We start from the raw sequence: 23,229 nt of genomic DNA, 5'->3' as shown, positions 1-23,229 counted from the left end.
TGAAAATTAAACTCAGTTTACAAAATCCTTTGTAAATATAAATTTACAAAGGGTGGCATGCATTTGTATTCAAGCCTCTTCACAATGATGGTGCTAAATATACGTCAGTTCTACCAATTTCTTTCAGAATTTACCCAATTACTGAAAATAACCCACCTAGTCAGTATAATTTAGAAAAATTAAAGCCTCTAAGGTTGAATCAATTCAATTTAGTTGATTTATATAAGGTCAATTAACAACAAAATGGTTGTCTCAAGGCACTTTACAAACAAGTAAATTCAATTCAATCACATACATTCCTAATAATCTCAGCTATTGAAGTGTGAAAATAAGCTCACATTAGTTTAAAAAGTTGACCATCCAAGGAAATATTGCAGATTGCATCAAGTTACTGACTTGCACAATTTACTCCCCCTGGATGAAGATGTAGCAACAGTGGAGAATTGCTTGTGTTGTGCCATTGTCTTTACAGCAATCCCTCATACCAAGCATGCATGGAATGACAGCAAAGAGGAAAAACTCCCTGTTAACAGGAACAAACTTCTAACAGAACCTGGCTCAGTACAAGCGGCTATCTGCCATGACCAACATGACAGAAAAGATACACTGAAAAGAGATAGAAAAACTGATTTAGGAGTATGTTCTATGTTAATAAAAAAGTTAAAAAAAAATTATATCTCAATATCTCAAGGTTTCACAGCCAAACAGAACACCAGACCAGGTGTAGCTTCTATGGAAAGAAAAGAAATGCATGAACTGAAAACATAAAGTTATGAGTTCCATTAACAGTAGATGATGCAAACTGAATAGTAGAAGAAGAAAGTGGTAGAGTAAAGAAAGGTTGTTAGAAAACGTTAGCAAGCAAACAGCATCATGAAGCTCCAGGTGATCTTCATGCTGCAGAGATGCTTTTCTTCAAGCAGAGATAAAAAAAAATCTATTCACAGTTGGAGAGAAGATGAGTGGAGATAAATGCAGGGAAATTGTGGAACAATAACCTCGTAAAGCCTGCAAAAGACCTCAGACTAGAATGGACACTTTCCTTCCGACAGGAAAACAATCCTAAACGTACAGCCAGAGCTAGAATGGGATGGGTTGGATCAAGCATAACTATCTTTTAGAATGGCCTAGTCAAACACCTAAACCCAGAGGGAATATGTGACTAGGCTTGAAAATGGGTGTTCAAGGATATTATCCAACCTGACTGAGCTTTAGCTATTTTACTAAGAAGAAGAGGCACAATTTCACTGTCATCTCAGCCTCTGGAAGGTTGTGGATGGACATTGTTTTTCCTCCTCCCAATTGATCAATAAATCTGAGAAATAATATGGATAGTAAGAATGAGCAAAGACTCATCTTGGTGCGAAAATATAAGGCAGTTGGTTTGTACAGAAATGATTACTCTTCTGGGAACTGCGGGGATGTTGTGTTCCTTAGAAAACAGGCATATGGGCACATCAATGCTCAAAGTACAATAAAGATGAAAACATGAGGCTTTTCACAACATAATAAAGAAATTTAACTGAGTCATACCAGAAGGTCTTGCAGTATGTGAATAATGACAGACAAAAGGGGCAAAACATAAAAAACAGTACTTTCATTTTGCAATTCATTACTCATTAGTAATTGTCGCATCTGACTTACCTATCAATGTCTTATAGATATTTATTACAGTCTCTTAGAGAAATTTCAGGCTTTATTTTGGAGTACAAGGACACACACACACACATAAAGCTCTTTTACTTTATGTCAGGGTGTTCATGTGCAACCTTTTCTTTGGGATAAAATCCATGAACAGACCACAGCCCATTCAAGAGAATTTCCTTTTTATGTCCATTGAAGAGGATGAGTGAATGCTTATCTCATAGAACCTGTCACAATCAGTCTGCTTTGTGGCTGCTATGACTCATCGTTATTCAATTTCTTTATGGTTAAATGTGAAAAATGCTTAAAAAAAAGATAGTTGTACTTTCTCTTATACTGTGATGTTGCTGGTTTGTTAGCTGGGATGCAAATATTCTAAAACATTTCCACAATTATTCTATTTAACTCAATAAATCAAATTTTTTTTATCATTTTGGCTTGAGATTTTCTTAAGATCAGAAATCTCAAGTAAAAGTAACACTATCCTCATACTTCAGTTGCCTTTAATTGTACTTTATGACATTTTGGAAACAATTTGTATGGTAAAAAAAATAAATGAATGAAAGGCAGTAAATATACAACCAGAGCCAAAATAAAATGAATTACATCCAAGTATTTTTACACATTAGAATAATCCGGTCCAGTTCAAGATCCAATTTAGAATCTGTGACAAAACGTGAACGTTATTTTCACAGAGCTAGCTATATAACCCGTATCTATAAATTAAATATATTTGTACTTACTCAAATGTTCAGCTTGAATTCATTTATCTATATGATGTCAATTCATCTCAACTGCTATTTTAGGAAACAGGTCAGGTATAAATGGAATCGATCATTCTTTGCAATGTCAAACTATAATTCACTTCGATACAGTTGAACTCGGATTCAAATCCAAATACATTCATTTCAAATCAGCATGTTTGCGTAAAATTCGCATCTAAATAGGTTCGTTTAAATGCCGAAACTTCCAGTATGTGAGTCTGTGTTTTGCAATGCATTTCCAATATTCAGTCACCTCAGACCTCGAAGGAAGCGTCCAGTGTTAAACTGGCTCACTGGAGGGCGCTAACACAAAGCTGCAGGTAACAGGCAACAACTTGGGAAAGGAGGAGGCCATTCAATAGCCTGCTTTAGCCACTATTAGCTAGCCCGGCGGCTAACGAGCAAGCTAAACTATCAATTGTGGCTTAATGACGCCTGTCCTGGATAGCGATGGCAAAAGAAAAGTGTTCACCAATCGAAGCAGGTGAGTGTTGGACGCCCCGTTAATTCGCCACCAATAGTTTTGAATTTCCAGAGTTTGGAATGGTGCACATCAGCTGGTGAGCTTGGCAACCAAGCGAAGCCAGACGCTAGGTAGCGTTAGCACGCTAGCAAGAGGCTAACAGCAAATTATTATTATTTTTTTCAGAACTGTATTACCTCATTGCCAGATTTCTACAGGCTGGGCCTTGTAAAAAGGCAGCACAGGTAAATTGTTATATCAGTTTTAATTTAAAGTGGTATTATTGGTTTAAACGCAGCGCTAGCCTGTCGGGCTAACCGTGTGTGTCTGTTGTTAGATTCTGATCGAGGAGCTGGAGGAGTATGAGGTAAGTCCAGCTGGACCTTTCTGTTCTCTCCCTAATGTTGCCCATCTAAACCTGTCTGTGAGAAAGTCCGTGTATTTTTGGATCGCTGTTTAAAAAATGAGCGCGTCCTTTTGCCCTGTAGAAACTGTTAGCTCCGAGATATCTCTAACGGGTTGTTTTTAACTTTAGTTGGTTCCACAACGATGGAGTTGGGACGGGAAGATATTCAAACGGAGCTTCCAAGACTGGGTGAGTTGCAATTTGGTAGATATTTTTTTAATTAAAAGTGTATTGTTTTTTTTTTTGTTTTTTTTAATTGCTTGTTTTCTATTTAGCTTGTATCAGTTCTTTAAATTAAATTCGCAACTCGGCATATGCGAAAAGGGGATTCGTTTATAATAAGGAGAATATATTAAAGATTTATTTTAATATAGGCCTGTTGATAAATAACTAAATGCTGGTTTCGCTATTGTGTGGGCTTGTGGGCTGGCAGTGTCGAAGCAGTAGATTGTGATTGGCTTAATTCGATACAGAGACTTGTCGATCATCTTTAGAAGCCAATCAAATCGCTGTTGCGTCTGCGCCCTATCCGGAAGAGTCGATTTGCTGTGAGCTCCCAAGGCCCGCCTCCTGTATTTCCACCCTCTGCCTTTTCGGTGGATTTTTACTTTTATTTTGAATCGTTTTTATGTGCGTTCTTTTAGATTTCTGTTGCGTTGAAAAGTAATTTCCTTTCTAAAAGCTTCTTTCACTTTTTGTACTCTCCATTTTTAACACATCGCTGACACTGCAATTGCAGCGTCTTTTCCCACAATAACAATTTTCACACGTGCGTAAGCGCTTAGACATGGTGCATTCACTGATCAGGAAAAAAGATGGGCTTCTTCGGCCCTGTTTACACGACAACAATTTCTGGTGAAAATGGAAGAGTTTTATTGTGTTTGTAGTTCACATTTACATGAAACCACCGAATGTTTTCTCTGACAACGGCACAGATTGAAAACGGGTTCCAGAGTGCAATGTTTCTGAAACGTATTGGTGTCCCTTGTCTTGTAAAGAGAGTAAATCAATCAATCAATCAATCAAATTTTATTTGTATAGCACATTTCAGCAGCAAGGCATTTCAAAGTGCTTTACATCATTACAAACACAGAAACACAATGCAACATAGAATCAACAATCAAAACACAGCATTTCCATAAATCCATAAATGGATCTTTTCTGTCAGGGAATCCCTAGCTCATGCATAGTATGACGCAAAACATAGCTGCTTCCTACAATCCACAGAAGAAGAAGAAACTACTGACAATGCTGGTGTTACTACAATTCGTGTTTCCCCATCATTTCCCCCTCAGCGTCTCTTCACAGCCCTGGTGACAAAATACACGTGGGCTTGTTCAGCGCTCATAACAAGCACTCTCTCGTTAAGCGCTCTTATCTGCAGAACTACGGACACCGTGAAAGCTCAAACAACGTGTTTCAGCAAAGTTATCCCACAATTTTTTTTCCCAACTGCGCCGTAATCAGACGCACATGCGTGTTTTCCCCCAGTATCTGGGAGAACGGTACCTGATGGAGAAACGCGAATCGACGTGCTGTCCAGTAGAACTTTTTTTTTTAAACACATGCGCACTTAGTTTCTAAGAACCTACCTAGTGGAGTGGCGAGAGCATTACACATTTTCGATATGTACGTTACTGTGTAAACAAAGATTCAAATTAGAATCTCTTCATGTAAATGTGTTAACAGAAACGAAACCAAAATTCAATTTTCGTTGGATCATTGTCATGTAAACATTGTCATGTCATGTAAACAGTCACCTCTAGTTTTACCTGTCAACAAGTAAAACTTTTGTTTTCTGCTCATGTTTACAAATGGTTAATAAGAAGAAAGGAAATAAAAATGAGCACTAGTAGGTGTAAAATGTAGAAAATTAGAGAAGCAAGAGCATACTTACTCAAGTCATTCACAAAGTTGATGCATTTGTTGACTTGTCATGGAGTGCAGCTGAGACAGGTGTTGCCGTGTCTCTCATCCAGGTGGCTTTGAACCAGCACATTCCTGCAGACTATCTGCTCCAGGTGTGTCGGCGGATAGGTCCTCTGATAGAGAAGGAGATCCCACCTAGTGTTCCTGGAGTCCAAACACTCCTGGGGCTGGGAAAGCAGTCGTTGCTTCGCACCACCAAAAGTAAGCCTGTGTTATTATTCTTCTATCGTCTGTGTTTTTTGTGCTTTGCCTCTGCTGTTATTATTGAAAGTTTCTATCATGTGTATGATGAAGATATTTCATTTCTATATGTTTGTAATAATTGTTGGTTACATTTAGGTTGTACCCACAAAGTATGCTGCGGCTCAGCTGTGGCTGCACTGCACAGAGGACGCCCACCTGAACCGCCAGTTATTTGGAATGTTCCTAATGTTGGTATGTAAACTGTTTAGTTAGTGTGTACCTGCACAGTTAAGAGTTAGGGAAAAAAAAGACAGTGTGCATGAACTTCTTTTGCTGTTTCATGTTTTACAAAAAGTTGTTTTGTCCTCCTCACGTCTCAAACGTCAGGCAAACATCACATGATATGTACAATATTATTTTATGTCATGGTTAGAAGCGGAATGGGAAAAACTAATTTCACCTCTGCTGCTCACACAGGAATGTATATGGTTATCAACATTATTACAATTTTCCTAAGATCACATGCTGAGATTATTGAAATAAAAGGGTGGAGAGTGAGCAGAAGTAATAAGCAGTTTTTCTGTATTATATAATTTATCAAAAATCATTGATATAATAATTTATGACTTATATTTGCTTCTAACTGTTTAGCTTCATTTCGAAACTGAGAGCCTGTATCACTGTGAGACTATCGCTATAATGAAAACATTTGATAAACTTCTAGATTTGCAAACATAACTTCTAAAATTCTGAGCAGAGATACTTCAAAGAATCTCTGCTTTATGTTAAGTAAAGAAATTTGTAGCCACATACCTTCTGTCTGTTGATACTTGCTGTTTTAATGCAGCAAGTATTAAAATTAATACTTGCCCTTGCCGTTTGACGACTGCCCTTTGTTGAACAAATTCAAAGACAAATTACAGTCTGCAGAACAAACACACAAAACAACACAGCAGTTGAAACCAGATATTGAGTCATGGAGGGATGAACACACCTGTATACCAAAGCATTCCTAAGTCAGATATGAGGTCATCCGTCTGACACCATCTGAATTGGGTCATGCAACATAAAAATAACTTTGTGTTGTTATAGTAGCATAACAGACCCAGTGGCTGTAAAATCCAAATCTCCATTTTATTTTTAATTGTTGTAATACGTTGCTTGTTATTGCCTTTGTTTTGGTTCTGATATGTGAATTGTTGGAGTTGAAAATACCTGTGTTTTTATATTTCTGGTGCCTTCTCATAATGAAGTTACTGTGTTTTCACAAAGTGCCCATCATGGGTGCTCGCCAGGCCACGGGTACGGCTCGTTTCGGGCAAGTCCTGCCGTCTTCCTCCTACCAACACATGAAGATCCACAAACGGATCCTCGGCCACCTTTCTTCAGTTTACTGCGTGGCCTTTGACCGCACCGGTCGGCGGATTTTTACGGTGAGCACTTTTTCCACCCGCGCCGATATTTACGCCGTGTTCCACCTACATCAAGTTGGAAACGGTGTTTTTCGTCTTGGTTTAGGGTTCGGATGACTGCCTGGTTAAAATCTGGGCCACAGACGATGGTCGGCTCCTTTCCACGCTCCGCGGCCACTCGGCGGAGATCTGTGACATGGCTGTGAACTATGAAAATAGTCTCATTGCATCTGCAAGCTGTGACAAAGTCATCAGAGTGTGGTGCCTGCGTACCTGCGCGCCCGTTGCCATTCTTCAGGCTCATGCTGCTTCCATCACATCCATACAGGTGATGCCACTGTTGCATTAATCTTTAGAGGGGGAACGGATTCAGAATAAGTTGTAAGACCTACACACTTTTTGAGTCTAAAACCATCTTCTATGCTTTTAGTTTTGTCCTGCTGCCAAAGGGACAAAGCGATACCTTGCATCAACAGGTGCAGATGGTATGGTGTGTTTCTGGAAGTGGCACTCTCACAGTATGAAGTTTGAGTAAGTATTTGTGGATCAGTTCCAGTGGCCTGCACCTTTAGGTTCCAAAGAGCCGTTTTTGAATTCAGTCCAGCTAAATAAGGCTCACTTATGTGTCACAAATGTGACATGACCTTTTGACAAAGAGCTTTTAATTTTGAATGAAACGTCTATTAAAATAAAACTCCTATTTTTAAAGAACCAACATTTTTATTTCTCTTTTTTTAAAATAAAATTTTCTCATAATGGCAGTAGGTACATTTTCTTCTGTAGGGTGTTGATATTATGTGGAGAGAAAAAAAATCTAATTTTCAAACTGACAAATAAATGGCCGAAATACATGTTACTGGCACTTTCAATGTTGTAGAAAGTAAATCCAATTAATTCATGAAAAACAGTTAACTTTTACATTTGTTGTTAGTACAGCTGAATTTAAAAATATTATCTGAGCCAACAATGGCTCAGATAATTAATGGCTCAATAAATAAAATGAATAATAATAAAAATAATATAACTTAAAAAAAAACTAAACTAAAAAATAAATTGTAAAATAAAATAATGGCTCAAGGAAATTTCAAAAAGCCACTTGCGGCAGGTTGCAGACCCCTGATCTGTTCCAACATGTTAAACTCCGAAGCTTTATTTATTTAAGCTAAATGATCAACAATGTATTTGTCGTTTTTCCTCAGTGATCAGCCAGTTAAGTTTGTTGAGCGGTCACGACCAGGAGTCCAGGTCTCCACTTCCTCTTTCAGTAGCGGTGAGTTTATCTAAATGTTTCTTTGCGTTTCATTGTTGATCTGGGCTTTGTCTAATTGTTTAAAAAAAACGATTGAATCCAGACCAGTTGGTGTGAAGAACGGCAGATGCCTAAAAATTTCTTTTTCAGCCCCCTGAGACTCCACTACTTTTGGGTCCAGGGTACTGCATGAGGGGAGCATGATTGGAGTGGCTGCTTATCTATGACATGTGGCCTGCATGAACCTGCAATGTTTGGTTCACATAGATAATGTGAAAGCAGAGAAGATGACCTTATGGCAAACTGTAGACCAATTAGCCTTATTTACTGTATCAATGTTGGTCCTATGGCTACTAAGTGCTGCAATAAACCATCTCTGTTCTCAAACAAGCAACAATAAAAAATGTGCCATGTTCAGCTGTTTTACATAGATTGGTACATTAGCTGGGGAGGAGCACACAGCTTCAAATTGGACATAAAGATTGGGCTCTGTGAGAATAATTAAAGTTTCAAGTTTTTTTTTAGGCAGAAATTTAAACATAAATAAAATGTTCACACTTTCAAGGGGCCATGGCATCATATTTAGCAATACAGAGACAGGTGGATGAAAAAGCCCAGCGTATGGAGTCTGTAAAGTACTTTTATAAAAATCACAGCTGAAACAAACGGCTGATTTGTGATTACAAATTTTTTTCTTTTATCAAACTTGTTACAAAATTGTTTAACGTCACATTATTTCACAACAATGCGTGTAAACTACCAGCCTCATGTAATTAGAGACTGGATAATTTTACATTCTGCAATTCGTCCACTCTTTATAATTTATAATGTATAATTTGATTTAAGGAAATTAAGCTTTAAAAAAAGACGAGGCATGTCTTTAAATTAATGTACACGTCTTTTATTTAAATGCCTGATGTGTGTGTTTTTTTTGTCTCTAACTTTGTTGTGTTTTCTGTTATTAGGCGGCATGTTTATGGCTACTGGCGGCACAGATCACATGATCAGGGTCTACTACCTCGGTGCAGAAACTCCGATGAAGGCGTCTGAGCTGGATGCTCACACCGTAAGAAACAACCGTAGTTTTCTCATCCTTTTTTGGTTGTTTTGTCTCATCAGTCCAATGTGACTAATTTTAATTCTTGCCCTGTGCTTGCGTTTGTAGGATAAAGTTGTTGTTGTCCAGTTCAGCAATAACGGTGACAGGTAAGAAGTTAAGTTTCAGAGACAACTTTTCATTGTATTTCTGTGGTTTATCTGACGGTTTATTGTGCTTCCAGCCTCAGGTTTGTGAGTGGCAGTCGTGACGGCACAGCGAAGATCTGGCATTTTCAGCAACAAGAGTGGAAAAGCATTACTTTAGACATGACTGCAAGGCTTCCTGGGTAAGAGAGTCTGAAGTATATTAAATATAACAGAAGCTCTGAGCAACATTTTTGTTATTTTAATGTTTCATGTCTTTCCGTTAGGACTTCTGCTGCTAATGGGGACGATAAAACCAAACTGGTGGTGACCATGGTTGCCTGGGATCGCATTGACAGCACCGTCATCACAGCAGTTTCCAACTATATGCTCAAAGTGTGGAGCGCCACCTCTGGCCAGCTTCTGCATGTTTTGTCTGTAAGTAGCCAAAATATTTTAATCCTGCAGATCCTTTTGGATGTTGGGAAAACGTCTTGCTGCCGGCAGTTTTCATTACGTGTGTCTACTGCCTTCTTTAGGGACATGATGATGAAGTATACGTACTGGAAGCCCACCCCTTCGACCCCCGCATTATGCTGTCTGCAGGCCATGATGGCAACATTTACATCTGGGACCTGAGCAAAGGAGTCAAGATAAGAAATTTCTTCAACATGGTAACTGACCAACTTAGAGAGTTGCTACCCCTAGTAATCATGTGTTCATTAGCATTTGGTTGATGTTGGTGTCTTCTTCCCAGATTGAGGGCCAGGGCCACGGAGCCATTTTTGACTGCAAGTTCTCAGCCGACGGACAACATTTTTCCTGCACAGACTCACATGGGCATTTACTCATTTTTGGCTTCGGCTGCAGCAGACCATACGAAAAGGTATCAGCCTGTCGACTCGAGATCTGTGACTTCCTCTTTCATGGAAACACAGGAAAACGGAAAAGTTTGGGCGGCGGATTTTCTGCTGATGCTCATTTGAATGAAAATGTAGATCTCGCAATATGCACACGTGCCATACGTTCGTACACAGAATATTATTCTGACGAGTGTTGAACTATTAGTGTACTTTTTAATAAAAAATAAATAAAAAAAGCTGAGAGGGACATAGCCGAACAAATCCAAAAGTTGCAAAAGGTAGATGGCGGGGTAAAGTAAGTACAACGGGTAAATTAATCTGAGCTCAATAATTTTCATTCTTATGACTAATACTTTTTGAAAGCTAAGTTTGTTAATAGAGACATGATAATCTATTTTATATATAATTTTGGTTGTGTGTGCTTTTTATTTCCACTTTATCTATTTTTGGTTGTTGTGTTTTATGTTGGATATTTAAAATGTTGTCCAGTTTCAGTGTACTGTACAAAATTAGAGTATATTAGTCTTTGATAGGGTGGACTTATGTAATTATACTACTACTAATGCATTACTTGAAAATAGTCTCAAAACAACAATAACAGTAGATGTCAAACAGTGGCAGCCTTTTAAGGAAATGTTATTTTCATGTAAATAAAGGATTTGGTATTTTTATTTGAAGTCCACGCTTAATATAAATCCAAAGTGGAAAATGTTTTTTACTGTTTTAAAAAATTTTTGTATTTTATTTTTTTTTACCAGAAGTCATATCATTGTCAGGACATTCATCATAATTATGGCAAGTTTTCCCGATCTCGTGTTTTCTCTTGATTCCTTGAAGATTCCAGACCAGATGTTCTTCCACACGGACTACCGGCCTCTCATTCGGGATTCCAATAACTACGTCCTGGACGAGCAGACGCAGCAGGCCCCCCATCTCATGCCGCCCCCCTTCCTCGTAGACATCGACGGAAATCCTCATTCTCCTAAATACCAGCGGCTCGTCCCAGGAAGGGAAAACTGCAAGGAGGAACAGCTGATACCTCAGCTCGGATACATGGCTAACGGTGAAAAAAACAAATAAAAATCACTAATCACCAAAAACTTTCCTGCATCAACAGCGGGTAAATGTAGGAGTTCTGACTGCCAGAGTTTAACCAGCGTTCTGCTCCGTTAGGTGACGGAGAGTTGGTCGAGCAGGTGCTCGGACAGCAGACGGCAGAAAACGGCGAAAGCCTTTTGGACAATCTCATCAGACAGCTGCAGGACGAGCAGGATGAACGGCAGAACGCAGAACAACAGGCCGACGAAGAAATGGGTCAGTTCTTCCTCTTTACACACTCGCAAGCAGTTTGTCGGATACTTTTGCTCTTTAACTTGTAAAAAAGTGACTCGAACTCTAAATGAATGAATGCTTTAGTAGCCGTCGAGGCGGAGGTGGTGGCCTCTTCTCCCGGGGCGGAACCTCGCCGAAGCGGCCAGGTGGACGGAGTGTGGCAGATGCAGCACAACTCCCTCCGCAGTCAGGTTGCCACGGAGAGGGACCTGCTGGCGTGGAGCCGCAGAGTGGTGGTCAACGAGGTGCCTCATGGGACATTCAGGTGAGTCGGGTGTATTTCAGGGGAATTACATGTGATGGACGGTCACTAGGTAGCATATAATTGTGAAACTGAAGAAAAATATTCATCTAATTCAAAAGATTACAAGAAAAGTTTATCTATTCCACAAATATAACCTTTAAAAATAATGGCAAGAAAGAAGTTGCTGTTAAATGAAGTTATTTTTCTGGCAATATGTAATGTGTGAATCAAAACATGGAGGTGGCAGCATCATGCTGTGGGAATGGTTCTCCTTATGATGAAGCTAACTACACTGGCTTACTTGAGACGTCTTCCAGCACTAAAATAGTACTGAATATGCAACCTAGGATGATAGTCAGATTTTTGTTGAAAATGAATTTGTAAATCATTATATATACAAAACATTTTAAAAAATATTAGCACAACTGCATTTCTTAGACAGGCTCACAGTTTGAAAGTTTTTTGGGTTGTTTTTCTTAGTTGAGACGTAAGATTTGCTTTTGAAAATACGTAGGTCAATGTTTGTGATTCTAGTTACTCCAAAATTAAGATAATTGCAAAGATGAATGGTTGATAAAATGGGAATCTATTTTTTGTCTTTTTTGGATATACTATATTTTTAAGAAGTTATTTATCTGTAAAAGACTGTTGTCCCAAAAAATGGGAAAGTGTCCATTTACATCAATCACTTGCAGGCCAGATGTGCTCCACTTTAGGATTGAGCTCGGGGGGCCACTCAAAGTCCCCCGAGCCATTTGGGGGCCAGTTGAGGACGCAGAGGTCCTCAAATGGCCCCCAGGCAGCACTTTGGACACCATGGATGCTTTAACTTCTACGTTATAGTCCTACATTGTTCTATGTTGCGGTATCATTTAAAACCCAAATTGAAGTTGTAGTTGTAATTTGGCAGACGTTCAAGGGTTATGAATATTTTTGCAGGGTACTGTGTTATAAATAAATGTTTTAATTCTGCGGACAATGTTGTTTTTTTGGGGGGTTTTTCTTAGAGTCCTGGAGGAATGCAGACAAGCCAAAAGTGACATGGAGTGTTCTCTGTACAATGCAGAGAGGAGAAAGAAACCAGTAACTTGCATCCTCAAGGTACGCTGTACCGCCAGTCCACTTTGTTCCAGACTCGGAACGGACATCTATTCAAATCTTTTCATTAAAAAAAATGTTATTCATATTTTAAATTCACTAGAGCGATACTCTCAGTTCCCGTCTGCGTTCCCTGCGCCCGGCCAAGAAAAAGCAGCAGCGCCACTCCTATCAAACCCGGTCCGCTCAGGTTCGCCGGCCTGGAACCAGAAGTCGAAATCCCAGCAACAGGCGGAACTCGGAAAGCCAGATGGACTCGGACAGTGGAGACGTACGCGCCGCCTTTCTGTCCAGCACGTCTGAACCGGGCATAAAGAATTTGTGTTCGCAGCAACGTTGAAAATTAAAGCATAATATATTCCGCGGTTTCAGGAAGCAGAGCAGGCAGAGCATTCCGACGGCTCCTCTGAGGATGAAGCCCGATGGCAGAGCGAAAGCAGCTCCAGGTAAACATGCTTGACCGAGCAGCGTTTTCCCAGCTTTCCCGTCATTCAACTAACATCTCCCATCTGGGGTTTACAGCGACTCTTCCAGTGAATATTCTGACTGGACGGCTGACGCCGGGATCAACCTCCAGCCGCCAAAGAGGCCGACCAGGAGGCCCGTCCGGCAGGCGGGTTACAGCAGCTCAGAGGAGGAAGAGGGCGGCGATGAGACCAAGGAGGCGAAGAAGAGAGAGAATGAGAAGAAGAAAAAACCCAAAGAAACTAAACAGGTGAGCGCTGACAAGACGTGCTGCTGTGGCATTTACTGTAAAATTCTCTTCTTTTGAAAAATAAGTAAATAAATAAAAAACGTGTTTCTGTGGTTTACTCAGAAACCCACTTCTTCTCTGGCCGGGCTTAACGCGGAGGAGTGGCTGCCGCCGTCATGGATAATGGACATCATCCCTCGCCGCTCTCCTTTTGTCCCACAAATGGGAGATGAAGTGAGATCCTTTTCCCTGATGTTGAACAAAACCGCGCATTGCACTGCTCACACGATTCAGTAAAGGCTCTCCTTTTTTTCCCTCTGTCCAGCTCATCTACTTCAAGCAGGGCCATCAGGCGTACGTACGGGCCGTCCGCAGAGCCAAGGCCTACAGTGTCAACATCCAGAAGCAGCCGTGGAACCGGCTAAACCTCAGGGTGAGGATTCTTGGAGACAGCAGATATTTTTTATTGAATTTTTGAGCCTGATACTTCAGCCACCTTTGAGCTTTTGTTGATTTAAAAAAATATATATTGTTTTCTCTGTTTTACCTCACAAAACATGTTCATGTTTGAAATTTTTAATAAAAGTTCACCATGCAGAACATATGCGACTCTGTTTACTCCCGATAATTGAACTTAACTTCAAGCGAGCCATTAAGATGTATTGCATATTTTTTATTCTTTTACTTCCTCAGGACCAGGAATCTGTGAAAGTGGTTGGAATCAAGTACGAAGTCGGACCACCCACTCTCTGCTGCCTAAAGCTGGCATTTTTGGACCCAGTCTCAGGGAAGATGACCAACGAGTCGTTCTCCTTAAAGTGAGCAATGAACGGCGCCACAGGCAGCTCCTCTCAAAAAATATTCACACACCTCAAATTTTACCCGCTATAGCCACAAACTCCAATGTATTTTGTTGGATTTTTATGTGACAAACTATCATAAAGTAGGGCAGTAATTGGAAAATGGATATTATATGGATAAAAAAAACCTGACAAATACAGTGCAACTAGTTTTCTTGACGGGACGTTGGGCCTCTTGGAATGATGACTAAGAGAAAGCCATACGTTGTCTGCTTTAGGAGACACAGCAAACATTTGATACATTAATGAAGGATTAAAAGAAAAAGCAAGCCACACTTATCAGATTATCATTTGCAAATATTTTGAAATCATTTACCATTTTCCGTCACTTAAAATCTCATTAAAACACACAAAGGTTTCTGTTTTCAACATGACATCAAGTCTGAAAAAGTCCAACCGGTATAAACACTTAACACTGTGTAGCATCAACAGCTGATTAAAAGCCACAATAAATGTCAGGATCTGTATTTCGCCACCTTCCCCCTCCATGTTTCCAAGGTATCATGATATGCCAGACGTCATCGATTTTCTGGTGCTGCAGCAGTTCTACAACGAAGCTAAAGAGCGCAACTGGCAGCCAGGTTTGTTTGTCCCCATCTGATTTTTTATTTGTTTTTCTTCAAATAGGTTTACAATTAATTTGTGTGGTTCCCAGTATTTAACAAACATTCGATCCCCTCTGCAGGGATGAGGTTTCGCAGCATTATTGACGACGCCTGGTGGTTCGGATCTGTGGAGGACCAGGAGCCGCTGCAGCTGGAGTATCCTGACAGCCTGTTTCAGTGCTACGCAGTGAAGTAGGTCTAATGTGCACAGCTGCTGGAAGAGCGTTCCGCTCCAAAGCCATGTTTGCCTTTGCTTGGATAATTTCAAACGTTAACACAGAGCTGTGTTTTATCGCACTGACTCAGGTGGGATAATGGCGAGCGGGAAAAAATGAGTCCCTGGGACATGGAGCCTATTCCAGAAGAAGGTTGGTGATTATTCATCTGTTTACTGTGTAAACCAGATTTTTTTATAGACATTTTAAAAACACTTATAACATTTATTTTCTCACTTTCTGACTGAATCGGAATAGACTTCTTTCATTTTAGGTCAGGTAGGACGTTTGCTAAATGCCAAAATAAGTGAAAAATATATACATATTTTTGTAACTTTCTCTAACCACAGAAATTTACATACACAAAGATTAATATTATTATGTAGGTATGGATCTTACCAGAGGGGCCGCGTTTCATTGGCTGATGCCCATTCTATTTTTAGCACGGCTACAACGTGCGTGGCCGTCTCACAAACACACTTAGCTTCCCGTTAGCTAAGTACAGCATAATGGCAGAACTGATACAACCTCTACACCTTGAAGTCTTACGTTAGCTAAACAGATCAATATGCAATGTGTACTGTATCTGACATACACTAAAGATTTTATTTTAGCAGAAAAGGCTTTGGACTAAACTGTTACTCGTGTTAGCCACTCTAGCACCAAGTACAGTGTATCAGGCCTAGGCACACTCAAACATTTGCCAACAAACCACAGGAATCACCCACTGATTTCAAAAGTAACCTACAAAACGATGAATGCCTGACTTACCCAGTTTTGTGTCTATAGATGGTATCTTAGAGGGAAGAATGTCATGTGGAAATATTGAAACAACATCACCAGACCTCATTCAGGATCATAATTAGTGGAATGAATATTTATAAGTCTAATATTTTGTTTTGGCTTTTTAAATGGCTTCTTTCGGTGTGTGATTTCCAACAGCTGCTTTGCCAGAAGAAGTGGGGGACGGCGTAGAGGTTTTGGAAGAGGAGCTCCAAGCTCTACTCTACCGACCCCAGGAAGGAGAATGGGGGGCTCACACTCGAGACGAAGACTGTGAGCGGGTCATCGACGGCATCGATCAGCTTCTTAGGCTTGGTGAGCCTTCGACCAGTTCTGACATTACAGAAAATGGCCTCTGCTTCTTTAGCTTTATCTGATCTTACACCGGTTTACTCGCAGATGTAGCAAAGGCTTTTGCCTCGCCTGTGAACCTCCAGGAGTACCCCCTTTACTGCACCGCCGTGGCTTACCCCACTGACCTCAGCACCATCCGCAGACGGCTGGAGAATCGCTTCTACAGGTGAAGGAAAAAAAAAAACCCCAAGAAGTTCAGGTTTTACTGTGAACACAAAGTCCCTCTGAGTTCTCGACTGACGTATTTTTCTGCCACAGACGGATCTCTGCGTTGATGTGGGAAGTGCGATATATTGAGCACAACGCTCGCACTTTTAATGAACCCCAAAGCCCGATTGTAGCAGCTGCCAAGGTGGTTACTGATGTTCTTCTCCACTACATTGGGTAAGATGACACTAAAAAAAAAAATCGCCTTATGCACATTTTGTGTTGTTATAGCTTCTTAAAAAGTTTTCAGTTTTAAGCCTGCAAAATAATAAAAACGTCTAAAATTTTCATTCTAGGTCTTAAACAACACATCGTTTGGTCTTGCTTTGATTTTTAGTTTTTCCGTCGCCTTTTTTTTTTTATGCTGCATTTGGTTTTGCCGCAGTTACGGTTATTTTACACTGGGATCAACCTATAAGGCCCATAATGCAGGACAGCAGAAAGTGCCAATGAAAAATGTTGTTTGTTGATTGTTAATGATGCGCACAACAGAACCAAAGTAAAGATGAAGTCTGAAAACAGGTCTGAGGTTTTATTTAAAATATTCTGTTCATATTTAACATCTGAGTTACTTATTGCTGAGTTTCCAAAGTGCTGAGAACAAAAATTAAAGTTTTATTTTTATTTTAAGTAATCCGGTTGATGCTGAGCTGGATTGAGGTCATTGAACTCCTAAACATTGAGAGAACTTGCTGCATGATTTGTTTCATCACTGACTGCATAAAAGATGCTAAGCTGTGGACATCGGTCTATTTTGTCTGTGTTCTTAGTTCTGATTATTGTATCTATAGAAACGTTGCTATACTACTCTCCTTGTTAATATAACCTCTCCCAGTACTTTCATTGTGGGAAAGTTTATATTTATTGAGGTTTGCCATGAAAACACAGATCTCCAACCTATTGCTTAAAATGAAATAAGCAAAATATGGCAAAAATGCTGGTTGAAGTTATTTTTTTGAGTAGTAAATTCACTTGATCTGTAGCGAGGCATTAAAAACTGGTGTTGAGTGACTAAAGTTGGTTAAATACAAATGTGTTTATATTTGGAAACAAATTCAACATGTGCACTACATCGTGTTGGTCTTTTTACACAAAATTGCTATAAAATGCAGTGAAGTTTATGGTTTTAATGTGACAAAATGCGTAAAAAGATGAAAGAGCATGAATACTGTATAACACCTCTGTGATTTTTTTCACCTGCTTTTCCCATCAGAGACCAGAGCTGCGCTGACATCTTGGATCTGTATCACAAGATGAGGTCCGAGGTCAGCAGTGGAGGAGAAGCTGAGGTAACATGTCTCCTTCATGAAGCAAGTGCTATTTTTCTCTTGGGTTTGTCTTTTCACGCTGACTTTGTTCTTCTTTCACAGATCGACATCGATGTGGACTCTGACACTCCAGGGACATCGGCAGGACACCGGGTAAAAACTAGAATGGTTCTCCTAATAAGATGTTGGACTTTTTGATGTTAAGCGTTTCAGTGAAGTTAATTTGGTTTCTACTAGGGGAATCAGCCAAACTCTAAGACACGGGGCGTGGATTTTGACGTAAAAGCCTGGCGAGGTCATTGCCGAGAGCTGCTGCGCCGGATGTTGGCCTCCCCTGACTCTGGGCCGTTCAGGCGGCCTGTTGACCTCTTTGAATATCCGGTAAAACTCCCAACGATCAACATTTGAAATTAAGCTGGAATTTTTTTAAAATTTTTTTATGAGAATACAACTTAAAGCACGTCGTAACTGCAAAATTACATCTACTCAGGACTACCGAGACATCATTGACACGCCCATGGATCTGGGCACGGTGTCGGAGACGCTGGTGGCTGGAAACTACGAAAATCCCATGGAGTTTGCCAAAGATGTGCGCCTCATTTTCAGCAACTCTAAAGCTTACACACCTAACAAGAAATCACAGGTAAAGCAGGCCAAACGTAGGGGAAATTGGAACCTAGTAAAAATAAACACAGAAGTATCTGAAGTCTAACATAGGACTGACTACGTATGATGATCTTTTCTGCCTAGATCTACGCGATGACTCTCAACTTGTCTGCCTTTTTTGAAAAACACATCATCTCCATCATCTCTGACCACAAGTCTGCCATTCAGAACGAACGCCGCACTCGTCAGAGACTCAGCTATAGAAACAGGTTGCACAATGGAGGAAACTCCCCACGAAACAGTCCATCCCCGAGGTACAGAGCGACCTTTATCATAAAACTACAGTCCAAACAAATTGGGTTTTTTTTTATTTTGTTTTGTTGATTGGAACAAACTGGAATATTTGTACTCTATAAGCAAAGGAGATCCCAGCAATTCCCCCCCCCCAAAAAAAAAGGAATTTAGGTTTCTCAAACCTTCAGGCAACCTTGTCTTTTATGTGACTATTAATGATTTCTAAATGCTGTTTTTTTTTGTTGTTTTTTTTTTTACTTTTAGCCCTAAAGGCAAGCACAAATCAGGGAAAGTGTCAAAGCTCAAAAGATCCTCGGCCTCTACGAAGAGGAGTTCTCAGAGAACATACCAAGGTATGATGGTGCTGCTCTGTTCTTTGCTGGGTTTTCTTCCTCCTTTATCCTGTGTTTATATTTGCAGCTTATATTTAGTAAAATAATGAATAAACTGAAAATAATAAACTAGAACGCAGAAAAATTGTAACATTATATAAAAAGACATGACGACATAAAGCACGGTTGACCACAGACCGTACTTTTGTATGAACATCTGTCTGTACATGGGGAATTAAGTGTTTCATCTTTTAATTTTCTATTCAGCAACCTAAGAGGTTCTTCTTTTGCTATATTTTACATCCAAGTTTAATAATGTGAGAAAACAACCACAATTTTCTGTTTAATTAGTCAGTAATGTAATACAGTGGACAAAAAATTACTTTAGAGTTTAAATTGTTTTTGTTTTTTTTAATTCAGCATATTATGAAAAAATGTAGCACTTTATTTAATAGAAAGACCCTCTTGATACAAGAGAAAACTCAAGTTTTTAAGAAAATGAATGCTTATCAATTAATTTAGTGAGGTCAATCAACTTCAGATTAACTCATTCATTAATCTATTAATTAATCTTATCTGTCACTTTAAACCTCAGAATACATTAGTTTCTGATTGTAATGTGAGAATACTATTGTAAGACATTTTATTCTTCAGTCAAGTGCTTCCGTGTGCATTTACTAATAATTACTAATTGGTAATTGTTATTGTTCAGTTCAGCACAGCAGCAGTGTAGCAGAGGAAGAGGAGTCCTCGCCTTCTTCTCCAAGTTCAGAAGAAAGCTCGGAGAGAAAAAATCAGGGGCCTCAACGACTGACCCGCAGCCAAGCAACTCCTGTGAAGAAATCAGGTATGATGAGCATTTGGTTTGAGAGCTGTTATTCTTTTCAGCTTCATGTCAAATAAACGTTGCGGTGCGGGATTGACCTGTCGCCTCCTGGCTGCTGTTTTAGGGTACCGCCGCAAGCTGCATCTGAGTAACGGCTCCAGACAGCAGCTGCAGCGCGGCCAGGAACCGCTGGAGTCTGACGGCGAAGACGATGACGAGGAGCAGGGCTCTGGCTCCAACAGCTCCTCCTCAGAGTCCTCCTCCACTTCCTCGTCCTCCTCATCCTCCTCTTCGTCCGACAGCGAGAGCAGCTCAGACTCCGAGGTGGAGAAGTACGCGGAGGGTGGGGGCGATCACGACTACAGCAAAGCCCCGTGTCTGTCGGTGCGCCTCTTGGCGAAGGGAAATCTGGCGGCCTCAGGGAAACGGAAACTGATGGGAGGGCAGGACGTGGCCCAGAGGACTAAACGAGCACGGGTGCAGCTTCCTGTGAAGGAGGAGGAAGAGGAGGATGAAGATGAGGAGGAGGAGGAAGAAAAAGAAGAAGAGGATGAGGAGGAGGAAGAGAACCAGCCACACCAACAGGAGAATGTAAGACATGTTGAGGAAGAAGATGAAGAGGAGCCTGAAGAGGAAGAATCTGAGGAGGAAGAGGAAGAAGAGGAAGGTGAAGTCTCTGAGGTACAGAGAGTAGCATCATCATCAGCAGCAGCTAGGGGTTCTAGAGGCAGCCTGGGTAAACCCGGGCGTGTCAGCACACGGAACCAGGGCCGCAGGACGGTCGTCTACAGGGACGAGTCGGACGACGACGGCCAGGGGTCAAAGGACGACCCGCTCAACCTGGGCATGTCCCGCTCAGGACGGGTGCGGCGCATGACCGAGAAGGCCCGGGTCAGCCACCTCATGGGCTGGGGTCACTGACCGCCTCGCACCCCCTCAGACCTCAGTCAACACAAACTCTTCAACGCCAGGAAAACATCAGGGATTTTTTCTTTTTCGTTTTCTTTTTTTGTACAGGTGTGTGTGTATATAATATATAAATATCTATGGTTCTGTTTATCTGGACTCGCTGGTGCTCATTTACTGTTGCCACGGATTTTTGCTCCCTGGATAACAGAGCTAGTGTTCAACACAGACCCTCCCACAGCTGGACTAACTCACCTTCAGCCTTACTGCTCTCCTGCTCCTCCTCCTCCTCTTCGTCACGTCCGGAGCTAAAACACTAGGCGATCTCTTTGTCGCCCCTCACACCTCTTCACCTACTGTTCACCAAAGAACGATGTGAAGATGCCAAATACACGGTGCTCGTATTGTTTGACTTGTCGTGTTTGACGGAGAGCGATCCAGCAGCAGTCACTCGTTCACGCGCCAACGACACGAGGCGCCAACATGGTCCAGGGTTCCTACACAGTCTGGAAAAGTCTGGAATCTCTTTGAAGTATTCTCCAGGTATTGGAATAGGATGAAAAGCGGAAACGGAAGGAAGAAATCTTTATTAAAAATTGCTATAAAGTTGTTTCCCTTTTCATTGTTTACTTCTCGACTTCATTTCTTGTCTGTCCTTCCTTAATTTTCCTACCTTTCTACCTTGTGCCCTTCTTTCCTTGTTTGTATCCTTACTTCTTTTCTTCCTTGTATCCTCCCATGTTTCTTCTTTGCGTCCTTCCTCCCTTATGTCTTTCCTCTTCTTATTTCTCCTATCCCTCTTTTTCCTCTCCTTCCTTCTTTCCATTGAGACAAGGATTTTGAAAGTTTTTTTTTGTTTTTTTTAAATCCTACCCTATGTGAAAAGGTCAATACCATAAATTCAAGTTATTTCTTTTCATCTTTTAAAACAGGAATTGACATCTGAAATTGGAAAATGTGGAATTTTTAGATGGGAAATGTGTAGGAACCCATATAATGTGTCTCGTTGCCTGATCTTTTTTTTTTTTTTTTTTTTTTTTTTGTACGTGGTTTGCAGCTTTCAGTCAAGCAATACCTGGGAAATAACCAGCAGGAAATTTCACCTTTGCACCTTTGCATCCATGATCTGTGAATGTTGAATGTTTGTATTTTCCCCTGCTTCTCTTTTTTTTTCTTTTTTTTTTTGAGCACCACATTTTTATGTTCTGTTGTGTGAAATATGTAAAGTTTTTCTTTTAGGAACATACCTTTTATTTTTATTACTATTATTTCCTGATTTGTGTGAAAAAACCACTCCATCCTTTATTGGTGTGAGCTGCATCTAGTCGTTGCTCCTTCTGCCAAAGCAGATGGGTCCTTCACAACTCTTCCAAGTAAATATTTATTTTGTTTTATTTTTATTTTTTTTTGCTATTTTATTACTCTTGTTTAATTTTGTTTGCTATGTTACTAGTGATAAGGAACAGATATTTGCACATTTACCTACTCCTCGTGGCAGCTGAGTAATAAAGAGAGAAATTCGACATAAAACCTCATATTTGTGTTAAACTTTAAACTGTGCCAGCAAATTTTTATTTTTGATTGAAGTGAACAATTTAATAAGACTTTACTATAATTGTTTTGCAACCTGAGGGTGATTGAACTTTTTTTTTTTCTGATCTAATTTGGATTTTTTTTTTATTATTATTTTTTTTTTTTTCAGAATTCCAATCGGTGTGGCCTAGATTTTGTTTATGATCTGAAATCACCTCGATTATTCCTCTTTGTTTCTATTTTTGTTTGTTTCTTTTTGCTTCAATGTTTACATGAAATTGTGCGCTGTCATGCTAGCAGCCTTCAAAGCAGAGTCCAGTCGGGAGAGATCTGGAAACGATGACTCAGGCTCTCTTTTCAGCACCTGGTGCATAAATCCAAACACACTTCCTCGGCCCTCGACGTGTGGTTGTGAGTGAGAGCGGGGCGCTTTGTTCTTCGAAATCAAACAGAAATTCACATCGACACGTCGGGCGTCTCCAGCAGCAGCATTAACTTGTGTTTTTGAGATTATTTTGGTGGACTGCGAGACGATTCTGATTTTTGAGTCGCTTCTTTTTGGATGGAGCTTAGCGTTGCCTCCAAGCATCGGATTAGATGACGACAAATACAACGTTCTGCTGTAGGTGGAAACAAAAAGGCTTACATGACAATGTTTTATATGAATGTTTTGATTGTATGTGGGTTTTTTTGTTGGTTTTTTTAATAAAACTGTTGAATTTCCTAAAGAAGATCTCGATCATTGCTTGACATTCCAGGATTTTTATGGTATCGAGCCGAAATGTGTGTGTAAACCCAGCAGAAGCTCGAAGGAAATGTTCAGCACCGCTAAGGTTGACTCATCTGTTGCTTCTACAATTGAAAATCCACTGGAGTGCTGGAAGAAAAGTGACAAAAACCACTGGGTTTGTCAGTTTTACTATGACGAGAACGGATAAACTCGAATGTACTCTTTGTAGCAGCGTTAATGCTCTGAA

At 40.3% G+C, this 23,229-nt stretch overlaps 1 protein-coding gene across 3 annotated transcripts; it reads left to right on the top strand.

The window, feature by feature from the left end:
- The first annotated feature begins 2,599 nt into the window (after nucleotides 1–2,599).
- Nucleotides 2,600–22,980, top strand: brwd3 (bromodomain and WD repeat domain containing 3). 3 transcript variants are annotated; one of them, XM_028031155.1, is made up of 40 exons: nucleotides 2,600–2,892; nucleotides 3,058–3,116; nucleotides 3,209–3,238; nucleotides 3,407–3,466; nucleotides 5,257–5,407; nucleotides 5,546–5,641; nucleotides 6,662–6,822; nucleotides 6,908–7,129; nucleotides 7,232–7,332; nucleotides 8,001–8,071; nucleotides 9,016–9,116; nucleotides 9,216–9,256; nucleotides 9,331–9,435; nucleotides 9,520–9,670; nucleotides 9,772–9,906; nucleotides 9,990–10,118; nucleotides 10,933–11,158; nucleotides 11,269–11,409; nucleotides 11,512–11,692; nucleotides 12,679–12,772; nucleotides 12,873–13,040; nucleotides 13,142–13,215; nucleotides 13,292–13,484; nucleotides 13,587–13,697; nucleotides 13,789–13,896; nucleotides 14,157–14,281; nucleotides 14,822–14,904; nucleotides 15,009–15,120; nucleotides 15,235–15,296; nucleotides 16,086–16,241; nucleotides 16,326–16,446; nucleotides 16,539–16,664; nucleotides 17,701–17,776; nucleotides 17,858–17,908; nucleotides 17,993–18,136; nucleotides 18,246–18,398; nucleotides 18,506–18,630; nucleotides 18,920–19,008; nucleotides 19,700–19,834; nucleotides 19,938–22,980. In XM_028031155.1, exons 1-40 carry the CDS (start codon nucleotides 2,859–2,861, stop codon nucleotides 20,732–20,734), a joined length of 5,298 nt encoding a protein of 1,765 aa, XP_027886956.1. In that variant the 5' UTR covers nucleotides 2,600–2,858; the 3' UTR covers nucleotides 20,735–22,980. The 3 variants fall into 3 exon arrangements, with proteins under 3 accessions (XP_027886956.1, XP_027886954.1, XP_027886955.1); XM_028031153.1 differs by having other exon boundaries at nucleotides 2,601–2,892; nucleotides 18,506–18,675; XM_028031154.1 differs by having other exon boundaries at nucleotides 2,859–2,892; nucleotides 11,515–11,692; nucleotides 18,506–18,675; nucleotides 19,938–20,734.
- Nucleotides 22,981–23,229: the final 249 nt, after the last annotated feature.

Source organism: Xiphophorus couchianus, chromosome 11 (assembly GCF_001444195.1).
Source record: "Xiphophorus couchianus chromosome 11, X_couchianus-1.0, whole genome shotgun sequence".
Taxonomy (NCBI): domain Eukaryota; kingdom Metazoa; phylum Chordata; class Actinopteri; order Cyprinodontiformes; family Poeciliidae; genus Xiphophorus; species Xiphophorus couchianus.
Note: the sequence above shows the minus strand (reverse complement) of the source record. Positions and strands in the feature narration are given on the sequence as shown.

Coding starts and splice junctions, on each gene's coding strand:
- brwd3 (XM_028031153.1), top strand. CDS start 2,859: ATGGCAAAAGAAAAGTGTTCACCAATCGAAGCAG. Junction 2,893..3,057: donor GTGTTCACCAATCGAAGCAG/GTGAGTGTTGGA, acceptor TATTTTTTTCAG/AACTGTATTACCTCATTGCC. Junction 8,072..9,015: donor CACTTCCTCTTTCAGTAGCG/GTGAGTTTATCT, acceptor TTCTGTTATTAG/GCGGCATGTTTATGGCTACT.